Genomic DNA, 12,452 nt, shown 5'->3' with positions numbered 1-12,452 from the left:
CATGGTCAATACTAATTCTGAATGGTCATCATGTACATTTAAAAAAATTGAGTTAATATGCCAATTTCTGACAACAAATGGGTCAAACTCACCTCTTTTGCAGTCTGGACCAGTTTAGTTAGAGCATCCTCAACCGATGACACAAGGCTCTTGTTTTTACTGCAGAAAGGAAAAACTGTTGTACCTTTTGTTTGGAATTTTCCAAAAATCAAATTGATTTCTTATGGTACAAATCATACAAAATGTATGTTAGAGTGTGACGGATCAATGGAGCTTTCGCTCAACTGTCACATTAACGACCACACTCCCACTGGGAAACAATGGCAGCTATGGTTGGTTTTCTTCTTGGTTTTTTATTCATTAAACGACAAGATCCATATCTGTAGTGTTTTTTTAAGCTTTATTTCAAATGTCGTATATTTAGCAGCACATGCTGCCAATACACAGTGACCAGTGACTAGTAGACATTAATTCCATGCTACCAACATTATCATTAAAACTATATTTTCCCCCAAAAAAAGACATCAATATCTAATAAATATATTCTAAATGCAAATGACAGCAACTGTTGCTGTTAGACTTTACAAAATTATTGACATATAATGTACTTTAAGTTCTGTCAATAAAGATTGTTAGAATTAGTCTAGAGGGTTAGTAATATTGTGATAATGCATTGACTCCAGAGATATGATTGACCTACATGTAAATACAACTCAAACTTTCTGTGCTAGGTGACTACTAGTATCACATTGTCCAATATTACCTGGCCTGCTCCTTGAGAAATTCTGTGTAAGGAGGTGGTCCCAGCTTGGAAGACGTGTCTGGGTTTTCTATCTGCAGAGCCATGGCCAGTCTCCTGAAATTATTATAACCGAAACAGATAATAAAGTTAGAATGGTTTATTCACATATAATATACATTGCAACCTTGCTGTAAAAATGGCTCAGCCTGAATCAAGTTAGTTTTAGTCTAGCAACCTTACATACAACATAATATAGTATTACTTATTAATAATGGATACACACCAAAGCTAAAATTAGCATTTATCAACGGTTACATTACCATTCAGTGATAATGTGACACTGACTAAAATCAGTATTTAAGCGTGTTATCAAGTATGGAATAGCACTGTTGTTGTACCTGTTGTATATCTGGTAAAAGGTATGCTAAGCTCGAACCCTCATTTTAAATCCCTGTTGCGAACTTCATTACGTGTAGCTAGCAACCAGCTTGAAAAGAGGGTGAATTAAACATGGGTTTAACAAATTTAAGACATAGAGATTCTACAAAAAGCAGTTACTCATTACAAACAACTGGATATGATTTTGGAAACGGTCAGATGAGTTAAGACTACGTCGATGCAATTGAGTTAATAAGCTCCTGTTGTTGAATCACAGGAGCTGACTGTTTGTCGCAGGGGTGGGGGTGGGGGTGGGGGCAGGGGTGGGAGGCAGCTGAGGGTAGTGCTAGATCCCAAGTACCTGATAGTTCCATACGAAGGTCCCCCTTCCTGTTAAGGGTGGGATTGTATATTCTCTTATATAAAGCCTCTCTGACTCCCCGTTCCAAACAGTGGGGTTTGCGGTCTAGGATATCGGTGGATTGGAGATTTAAAGAGTGTCCCCGGTTGTGTTTTAGGTGGTGAAAAATGGCAGAGGAGCAGCCGTTAGTGCCGGGTTTGCAATGTTCTTTGTACCTTGCCTTTAGTGTCCAGCTGGTCTCACCAATATACGTACTGTTGAAGTTGGGTTCTTCACATTTGAGTCTGTAGATACATTTGGCTTTAGTACCTTCTGGGGTCAGTCTTTGGAATGTACCAGTTTGTGTCAGAGGTTGAGTGAGGTTTGAAGTTAGCAGCAATGTTAATGTTAATCAAAATAATGAACCTAATGCGGTGATGATGTTTTTACCCTTTTTTAGCAGCAAGAGTACCAAGTACAATAAAAAGATCACACTAACAACTCTTAACTATAGTGGTGGGTAGGTATGGAAAATTCAAGTCAAGGTCCAGAGGATTAGGTATGATAGTAAATACAGTATATTCTATTTTGGAGAAAAAGACACAACTGTAATGGACTAAGTCTCTTTGAATGCTACAAATTATGCTTGAATTATAGAAGTACATTACTATTATGCAAAAACAAAACCAAGATGTTACAAAACATACGATTTGTTCACAATCAGCTCTTTCTGTTTTGGCATGGCTACTAGTAGTTTTTTAAAATTTTTTTAACAGTCCATTAATAAAACATATCTGTTTTGTATACCAGTACCATGCACCAGTCCCTACCCCTTCATTACATTACAAATTAAAGTTTAACTTACTTGTTTCGCTCATACACTGCGCACTCCTCAGTACAGTCCAATCTAAAGAGGAAGGAAATGAAGAAAGAATGATTGTGATACAAGTCAAGACTATTCCAAGCATTGCCAACTTGATAGTTTTACAGCATACAATAATGTATGTATGATTTCTGAAATGGAAAACAATGCAGAAAATATGAGTGAAATTTCTGTGCCAAGCAGAACCCAGTTTGTAAGCTTCACAACCTCAGTCTTCCAAGTTCTATACTGTTGAAGTAACAATGACTTATTTATGAACTTTTATTTTATCTTATCAACATGGTCAAGACTAATAAACATTTCTGATACAGAAAATTCAGACTAAGGTCCACTTACTCCAAGATTTTCTTGCCGTCTTTGCCCATCTTGACCAGGGCACTGATGTCCACTGACTGTCCAGCCTGCATGTCTCCCCACCGGTGGCCAGGGGGAAGTGGTCAGTCTGAAATATCGTAAAGCCACACACTGTTTGTTTTGCTATTGTTATGATTGTTGACAATGTGTGTCGGTGCCCTTTCGCATACGATAATCTCATTAAAACCCGTTTTTCAAGGTCTCAGTTCAGTCCTTCTAATTAATTTTCACGGTTTTCGCGACGATTGTAATTGGCTGACGGAAAAAAATTTCGAGCTGGCTAAAGCCCTGTTTCTGATACAGAAAATTCAGATTAAGGTCCACTTACTCCAAGATTTTCTTGCCGTCTTTGCCCATCTTGACCAGGGCACTGATGTCCACTGACTGTCCAGCCTGCATGTCTCCCCACCGTGTGGCCAGGGTGGAAGTGGTCAGTCTGAAATATTCATCAGAAAGCATTAAGATGTCATGATGATGGTTTAATTTATTCTTCTATAATAAAGACTCTACAGGGTAAAGCTGCAATCAAAGGGTACTCAAAGGGAAGAGAACACAACATCTATAAACTATGATATAATGCAATTAGTATTTGAAAACACGGATTGCCAGTTGTCTTTTTTTAGTTGTGCATCGAAAATTGCAAGTTTCACACAATTCTACAAAGATGGATATATCTTCAGGCATGTTATAACTACATGTATAGCAAAGAGTAAGAAGTTCAATATATCTCAAAACAAAACAGAAACACAAAACATCTGCCACAGGCCCTAAAGATTTATGATTTGTATAATTATACAAAAATTTTACAAGTTTTTCAAAAATGTAGAATGTCCAACCTTTGGAAGGCATGTTCTAGCTGGGTCTCACTACACTGTACTTTTTCACTCCTCAATCCACATTTGCACCTCACTGTCACCTGACAATACAAAACATCCACCAACTTCACTTGTCAGCACAAAATATTATGTATTATGAGCATTATATACATGTAGGCTATATCATGTAAGTCTTACATATACACAACACACAAAATACACCAGTCTGATACAAATGTCCAACTGTTTGGAAGAACAAAAGTCTCGAGTACAATTTGTATTTGTTGGAGCTAGTACACATTTGACATCCTAATCCTGATAAGATCTTCAGTGACATCTGACATAAACCTTTCTTACAAAAAGGACAGCCATATATTTTGTACCTTTACCTTTACCTAATCCCATCCATTCTGTTGCAATTTTGTTCAAAAAGTTATAAAAAAATTACACATATCTGCATGAAACTATGCTAACATTTCTGGTCTTGAATAACTAAACAGACTATACAATATATTATAAATTATGCATGTAGAACATATCTAAAACCTTCATTTCATTTTTTTTCTTCACTTTATAAATTATAGAATGATACAAAAGTTTTTCAGCAGACTGATTATGCAAATGCCAGGTGCTCCAATAAGAACTAGACAAACTACTTGTACAAGTACATGTAGGGTTGGGGGTTCATTGATATTATAACGATACGAAACCACAGCATTTCCTGACTACACTAATCTTTAAACTAATTTAAGCATACAACTGGCAATTATTCTGCTGTGGAGATTCTAATAATGAAAGAAATGAGAGGTAAAAACCAATCACCTTGGCCCTGCAGGGAGTCCTGGGACAGAGAGTGCCCTGGTGGCAAGGTGCACCACACGGATGCCCACACTCCTGACGAGGTTTACTACAGCGCTGCTCGCACAGCTCGTCTTCTCTCACACACTCATCCTGCAAGTATACAGCAGAACAGCATGTTCAACATAAACATCAGTGTGTGTGCTCCAACACAACAAGTTTACTACAGGGCTGCTCGCACAGCTCGTCTTCTCTCACACACTCATCCTGCAAGTACAGCAGAACAGCATGTTCAACATAAACATCAGTGTGTGTGCTCCAACACAACAAGTTTACTACAGGGCTGCTCGCACAGCTCGTCTTCTCTCACACACTCATCCTGCAAGTATACAGCAGAACAGCATGTTCAACATAAACATCAGTGTGTGTGCTCCAACACAACAAGTTTACTACAGGGCTGCTCGCACAGCTCGTCTTCTCTCACATACTCATCCTGCAAGTACAGCAGAACAGCATGTTCAACATAAACATCAGTGTGTGAGCTCCAACACAACAAGTTTACTACAGGGCTGCTCGCACGGCTGGTCTTCTCACACACACTCATCCTGCAAGGATACAGCAGAACAGCATATTCAACATAAACATCAGTGTGTGAGCTCCAACACAACAAGTTTACTACCAGGGCTGCTCGCACGGCTGGTCTTCTCTCACATACTCATCCTGCAAGTACAGCAGAACAGCATGTTCAACATAAACATCAGTGTGTGAGCTCCAACCCAACAAGTTTACTACAGCTGCTCGCACGACTGGTCTTCTCTCACACACTCATCCTGCAAGTACAGCAGAACAGCATGTTCAACATAAACATCAGTGTGTGAGCTCCAACACAACAAGTTTACTACAGCTGCTCGCACGGCTGGTCTTCTCTCACACACTCATCCTGCAAGGATACAGCAGAACAGCATGTTCAACATAAACATCAGTGTGTGAGCTCCAACACAACAAGTTTACTACAGCTGCTTGCACGGCTGGTCTTCTCTCACACACTCATCCTGCAAGGATACAGCAGAACAGCATGTTCAACATAAACATCAATGTGTGAGCTCCAACACAACAAGTTTACTACAGGGCTGCTCGCATGGCTGATCTTCTCTCACACACTCATCCTGCAAGTACAGCAGAACAGCATGTTCAACATAAACATTAGCTCCAACACAGCAATGTTCAGCATTCAGAAGCAGAGTTAGTTGAACTGTACATTCCAACACAAAAATTTTCATTGTCCAACTTGTCTTGGACAAGGAATTAGCAATCAACTGCTTCTGTGAGGTCACATTATGCAGATAGCAGATGTGAATTGGTGAGCAGTGAACCATCAGTAGGAATGATTGCACAGTGTATGGTCCTGCAAAATTTGTTTGTAGAAGTCAGTTTAATATGTTCTGTTACTGTAACAGTAACTGCAAGAGAAAACAAATACATATGAAATATATTTTTTTACAGTACTTTCCATGGCATTAAAAATTACTTAAGAAATGTTCCAATCATGGTTCCAATCATTCTCTAAAAAAAAGTAATAAAGGAGACAGTATTGCCCATTCTGACCTGGCTGCAATGCCATTTTTTTTTCAAAAGCCTGACACTTATATACAAAGGAATAGAGATGAGTGTCAAGCATAATTATTGTAGCTCTGACAGCCAATAGCTAACCTTGTGGCAGATGCGAAGGCATTGATGCACACCACAGGGGAGGAGTCTATTGCAGGGTCGTCCACAGGAGATGTCAGTGATGTGACAAGGCACATTGTTTCTCAACTGGAATGAAGATAGAGATCATTGTCATGATTGTAAAAGGAAACTGGTTCATACCTGTATTACACAGTATCTTTTATTGCATGGAGCTACACTTAATACAATTTATGGAGGACTTCCACAGCTATCTCAGAAGCTGACGAGCTAAACAGGAAATAGTTTCCTCTGCCCTTCGGAAACCGAGTGGCCAGGTACATTGCAGAAGTTTGACTTTTACGGACACTTTAACTAGAGACTCTGATATTGATTTTGAGAAGTTAAAGCTATGGTAGATAGGCCTCTATGGAGTGAAATATGTACTAGCCTGGTCCCGACCTTCGGTCATTGATGTATGTACTATCAAGCTTCTTGGGGCCTGACCAGTAGAGTCACTGCTATAGGCTTCATATATGTATACTCTGGTTAAGACTTTACTGGGCCAAAAAAGCCCACATGCAATCTCCAACAGACACAGACAATTCTGGAGGCTATAGATTCAGACAAATGTAAAGCATTATTCAACAGTGTCATCTGATTGTAAAATATATCCAAGTCTTACCTCATGCTGCCCCATACATTTCCTCTGTACGAGGAAGGTGCAGGGAGGGCACTTGTCATCACTATGGCAGGTGTGTTGAACTGAAGGGGAGCAGTAAATACTTTACAGCATATGTACAGTGCAGTATGAACCAGTCATATTTTCCTTCAGAAAGCTCACAGGCGGGGAGGGTCACGGAAAGACAGTCAACAAAAGAGCTATGTCCAGTATCAGGGTAAAGTGCACAAAGTTAGAGTGTACAAACTTGTATACAGTTTGTACAATAGACTCGTACAAATGTTGATTATTGTGTGTAAACTTCAGAACGTGACTTGTTTTGTTTTTTTTTGTGATTTTTATACTTAACAACACACTTAGAAAATTGCATTGTAACACAATAAGTAGCCTGCCCCTAGCTAGCCTGCATTATTTTACCTTGGTGCTCACAGCTGTGCTGACGGGAACACATGCGGTGGCACTCTGGGGGAGGTGTGCCGCAGGGTACCGGGGGGAACAGAACTGATGCTCCACAGTGGCAGTACAACTCCTCGAAACCTGTGTGTGCAACAAAGTGTCTCACTTACAGCATTGTCAGTAAAACATCATTCATTGTCTTGTACAAATTGTCAGGTAAAATGCAAGCCCCATGGACAATGAATAAACAAATGTTCAAACAAACAAACATATTGCATGTGTGTTGGCTGTTAATTGACAAATTTAGCCAAGAGGCTTGGTAGATCTAGATGTCCCCCAACCATCTGTGTGTATTTTGCATGTAAATTTTTTTAATTGCATGTAAAATTTTCCCAACTTGCAACCATAAAAGGATTTTGAAAGCTGCCAGCTACACAACTCACTTGTCTGCCAGCAAGGTTCACAGTTCCCTCGGTGGCACGGCTGCTCACACCTGTGTAAACCACAGCTCAGCTTCCTGCCACACACAAACGGACAGGTGTGATCTAACTCCTGCAGGGAGACAGAAACATCAAAACTCACGACTCACAGGCCTGGATTTCTTCTTCTTGCAAGACTTAGAAATATTAGTCCTGCCAAATTTGTTTAGTTTACTATTATCACAAGACCATTGGTCATTTAAACCTTTAAAAAAATTTAGTTGAAGCAAGTACAAATCTAATGTTAAGTCTAATAAGAAATATCAAAATGTTGAAATAATATAAAATTCTAATTAAATTGCAAGAAAAAAAAAATCTTCTACCAAAAATAAAAGTGTATTGTGTTGTTCTACTGTGACATATCATATTGTACAACAAGAGAGTGCATAAGGCAAAACCAATTTATTTCCTCGGTTCTTAGACATTATAAAGCCAAAATGGAAGATTAAGAAATGACTTTCCCCTTCCATTCTTTTAATCCAGCTAAGGCCACAACTAAATTTTATGGATGACATCCACGCGCTCATTAATTTTCGCCTGATTTCAGAAAAAAAAAAATTTTTTTTTTTCATCTTCGGAGATGGTCAACGTGACAAGAAAGTATCAAAATGGGAAAAATGTGTTGTGTGTACTGATTGTACTTGTAGAAATGACACTAGCGAGGTAGCAGTGACTGTAGTTATTGAAGTGAAGCTATAGTTGGATAGTTGTAAAAGTGGCATCACTATGGAAGTCATGAGTGCAGTTGCCAACTTTCAAAGGAATTCAAATAGATTAGTATTTTCTTAGTCAATTTTTTTAAAAGAATTTAATTATTGTGGCTCAGATATTCTTTTATTCAAAATAATTCAGACTAATTACAAACATCACCTAAAAACCCTCATGGTGACTTGGAATGGACTCTAAGGTTGAACCAATTTATTTCCTTGTTCTTAGGCATTATAAAGCCAAAATGGAAGATTAAGAAATGACTTCCCCCTTCCATTCTTTTAATCCAGCTAACCATTATAAATGATTGCTTTTTCAAATCTGACTGCCAAGAAGTTACATTCGTGGAAAACTTTACCACACAACAGGGTTGTCCACACTTGTGCCGCCCACACTTCCGTTTCTTGTTACACCTTTTGTCACACAGGAATTCGTCTTCCACTGAAAACATGGACGTCGACAGTTATGCTGGGGTTTACAAATATATAACATTGAGAGAATAGTATTTTTCATATAATATATCATTTCTGCTTGGTTTTAAGTGATCAATTTGTTCCGTTTACCTGTTGGTGTATAGTTATACACTGTCTTAATCTAATAGCATTGTATATATTTAACTAGAGTTCGGCGACCTCATACCTCCATGAAAATTTAGAGCTTTCGTAAATTTCATGCAATTGACTAAGACATTAACATAATTTATGCATGGTGTTGTTCATCATTGACAAACATACACATGTCACAATTATAAAATTCCCATTATTAATCATAAAGCGGTTTTGCAATTTTTACCATATTTGATATCTGCTTATATTCCACCTATCATAATTAACATATGTTACATTTATTGAAGTCCAGTTATTGCAAACAATGGAATTATACAATTTCCTCATTAATTATGCAAATTAAGTCCTCACTTGCATAACATGTATATCATTATGAACATCTTTGCCTAAGGTACCAGCATGCCTAATATGATACCAATCCGTCAATCCTATCTGCAGTTATCCTCTTTGGAATGTCTTGACAAAAATGCCCCTGCTTAAGTCCTCACTTGCATAACATGTATATCATTATGAACATCTTTGCCTAAGGTACCCGCATACCTAATATGATACCAATCCGTCAATCCTTTCTGCAGTTATCCTCTTTGGAATGTCTTGACAAAAACGCCCCTGCAGTTCCCAAATTAAATGTTAGGGGGCTGAAACTTGCCCCACTTTGTCATGACACTGAAAGCTATCTACCACCTAAATTTCAAGACCATATCACGTCCAAGACAAGAGATACATAGAAAAAACTGCTATGATGGAATGTTGTCATTAATTATGCAAATTTGCTCCTATTTTGCATAATTAGTATTTCATTTTGTACAACATTGTCTGAGGTACCTACATACCAAAAATCATGAAAATCCGTTGTTCCTTTCTTGAGTTATCTTCAGAAGTTTTTGACAAAAATGCCCCTGCTATCCCAAAACTAGATGCTAGGGGGCCCAAACTGTGTCACTTCTTCCTGAGCACAAGAGCTATCTAATACTCAAAAATCGTGACCATAGCATGTTCAGAACACCAAAATAGCAAAACCGGAAGTTGCGCTGCAGTACCAAGGGGAGCTGCTAGGGGGCCCAAAATCTAATCATTTCCAGCTTTCATCACACCCTACCAACACACCAAGTATCAAACCAGCCGTTCTTGAGTTATCTTGTTTACACACACACACACACACAGACACACAGACAAACGCGGGGTAAAATATAACCTCCATGACATTTCATGGAGGTAATAAGTTTAATGTTATTACTAATTGGATGTTCATTTTGCTATCTACAGCAGAAATGTTCCAGAATTTAGTCATTACAACTAGATATAGTAGTTATTGATTTGTTAATGTGTTTGTTTATTACAACACTAGATCTAGACACACCAAAATATTTCCATACCTGATCGACCTTTGACATCTTTGCATGGTAGTTCCTGAGAAAATACAAAACACCAATTATTCAACATGACGTCTGACTCACATGTTAAATATACAAATTGACTGAATGAATGAAAGTCATTAGTGAATAAATGACCTTCATTGTACCCTAAATTCTATGTTCTTACAAGCTAAGGACAATGTCATGGTGATATAATTAATAGCAGACTGATGATATGAATACACTGTGAATCTGATACAAGAATGTTAAACTTAAAAGTTCATCATTCTGTATTCTCTTGGTAGAAGTCATTCTGTCTCAAAGTTGAACTGAAGAACATGGCATCACAGATTCTACAGCAGTGGATTCCATGAAGAAGACTGCAGATGGATCTGGCTTAGTCCAACTTTTTTTGTTGGAATTTACAATTCAGTGTTGACCGGTGAGGTGAGGTGAGGTTGACCCAGAAAATGAGAATGTGTTATCTAACGTCTCCGGTCCTAATTCCAACCTATGTTCTACACATTTTGTAAATGTGCATTTGTTGAATTTACAATTCAGTGAGCTTCATTCTTATACTGTACATATAACCGAGATTAAAGCTTTACAGACGTGTGTTTTAACAAGTGATGCGCTTTGCGTCACTTGCGTTACATCACACGTGAGCTGGAGATGGTTTTTGGTTCGTTTGCTTGTGGAACGTTCCATCACAAAAATGTGTGCCCTAATTGAGAACTATGCAACTACAGTCACTGTCAGTATTATTTCCATTTGTCAAGCATTTAAAACTCTGAAACTAATTGAAAAACTTGATAACTATCTTTCTGTTGTAAACAGAGCTCTCTCAGTCTTTTCATGCCGCCAACCGGTGTGGTGTGATAAGTCCATAACAGAATTGACGCCGTGTTGTGTTTACATGCAACACATGACTTTGAATCACGTGATCTATAAAAATGGCCGAACCGGAGATGTGTGAAAAACCGCATGTCGTGTTAGCTTCGATTATCCAGCAAGAAAGATATCGGCATGACAAAAGTGTAGCTCGTTGTAAAGTTTAATTATCACTACATGTTTTTATACATATGGTGTCATGCAGGGATATTAATGTATTCTACACTGAATTACTCTGCGATGTTGACGGCCATGTTCGTGAGCTGTTCGCTCCTCAGCTCCCCGCAGAGCGGTTACATTTAAGCAAATTTTCAGGCATTGGTTGTTGGTGCTTACTAACTGAAACAAATGTTTTTACCCTGTGGTACTCAAGAGAGTAACTTAGTCAACTGTCACGGGTCCGTATCATGAATGGACACTCATGCATATCGCAGTTCAGGATTGGGAATGGGGCGGGATTAGGACCGGAGACTTTAATATACTGTAAATGCAGAAACTTTCGTGGTGGTTTAATGTTCACAGTTTTCGCGGTGGCTGCTTCACCGCGAACTTAAAACAACCGTGAACATTTTTCCATATATTGGCAGTAAGAGAATACAGTGCATGGTGTTTTTTTTCTGTTTCAATGACCTCAAAGTAACCTTTAGGAGCAGTGTTTGTGTAACTTATGTTCAATCTGTACAAATTTTATGCGAAGAACCATTGGTTTGTAAAATGTAAACTCTATTTGCTACGTTCTCATTACAACTGAACAGATTACCTGAAAGAAAATCAAAAATGCATGCTTTGTCGGGAGGCCCGCATGACTAGGTCTCACACCACGTTTTTGGCCTTGCCAATTGCATTACACAATAGTTATAATCAACCGACAGGTGCCGATGGAAACTAACTTACCTTATAGGAGGACCTAAGGTCTAAGGTAAGGTTAAATAATCATGCGAGCTATCCTACAAAAGTCCTGCAGACTATCGAAAGAAACTACAGCCTGAGGATATTTGGAACATCAGCAATCTCTTGATGAAACAAACAAAACTCCTAATCTGACCTGAGTTTTCCATCCACATCTGCAGGTGAGTTTTGTAGTCCCCTCACAAGGCCCACACTTCCCTGCATGGCAGGTCTTCTGGCACAAGTGGATTTCGTCAGACTCTGTGGAAACAAACATTTCACTCAGATGTAAGACAATCATCAACATTTCAGTTAATGTTTTATTGCTATTCTTGTTTAAGGAGGCTAGTATGGCCCCATGCCCTGACCATGTGCCCCCTGGAGAGCAGATCCTCAGGCAAGCATAGAATTCTAATTGACCATAGATGCTAGAAGTTGACATGTGGTCCCAATTTTTTACGAGCGCAGACGTCATAAATTAAGTCTGCATGACCTAATGCATGGTGACATGA

At 38.6% G+C, this 12,452-nt stretch overlaps 1 protein-coding gene across 1 annotated transcript in view; it reads right to left on the bottom strand.

Moving 5' to 3' along the window:
- Nucleotides 1-12,452, bottom strand: part of LOC118424691 (transcriptional repressor NF-X1-like) — a 39,220-nt gene that overhangs the window by 3,470 nt on the left and 23,298 nt on the right. The window contains 13 exon segments of the mRNA XM_035833372.1: nucleotides 93-159; nucleotides 764-856; nucleotides 2,326-2,367; nucleotides 3,026-3,133; nucleotides 3,534-3,613; nucleotides 4,335-4,463; nucleotides 6,021-6,125; nucleotides 6,661-6,740; nucleotides 7,075-7,194; nucleotides 7,497-7,605; nucleotides 8,599-8,681; nucleotides 10,183-10,216; nucleotides 12,098-12,201. Coding sequence (XP_035689265.1) covers nucleotides 93-159; nucleotides 764-856; nucleotides 2,326-2,367; nucleotides 3,026-3,133; nucleotides 3,534-3,613; nucleotides 4,335-4,463; nucleotides 6,021-6,125; nucleotides 6,661-6,740; nucleotides 7,075-7,194; nucleotides 7,497-7,605; nucleotides 8,599-8,681; nucleotides 10,183-10,216; nucleotides 12,098-12,201 — 1,154 coding nt within the window.

Source organism: Branchiostoma floridae, chromosome 10 (assembly GCF_000003815.2).
Source record: "Branchiostoma floridae strain S238N-H82 chromosome 10, Bfl_VNyyK, whole genome shotgun sequence".
Taxonomy (NCBI): Eukaryota; Metazoa; Chordata; class Leptocardii; order Amphioxiformes; family Branchiostomatidae; genus Branchiostoma; species Branchiostoma floridae.
The sequence above is the reverse complement of the archived record's forward strand: the minus strand, read 5'-3'. Positions and strand labels throughout refer to the sequence as shown.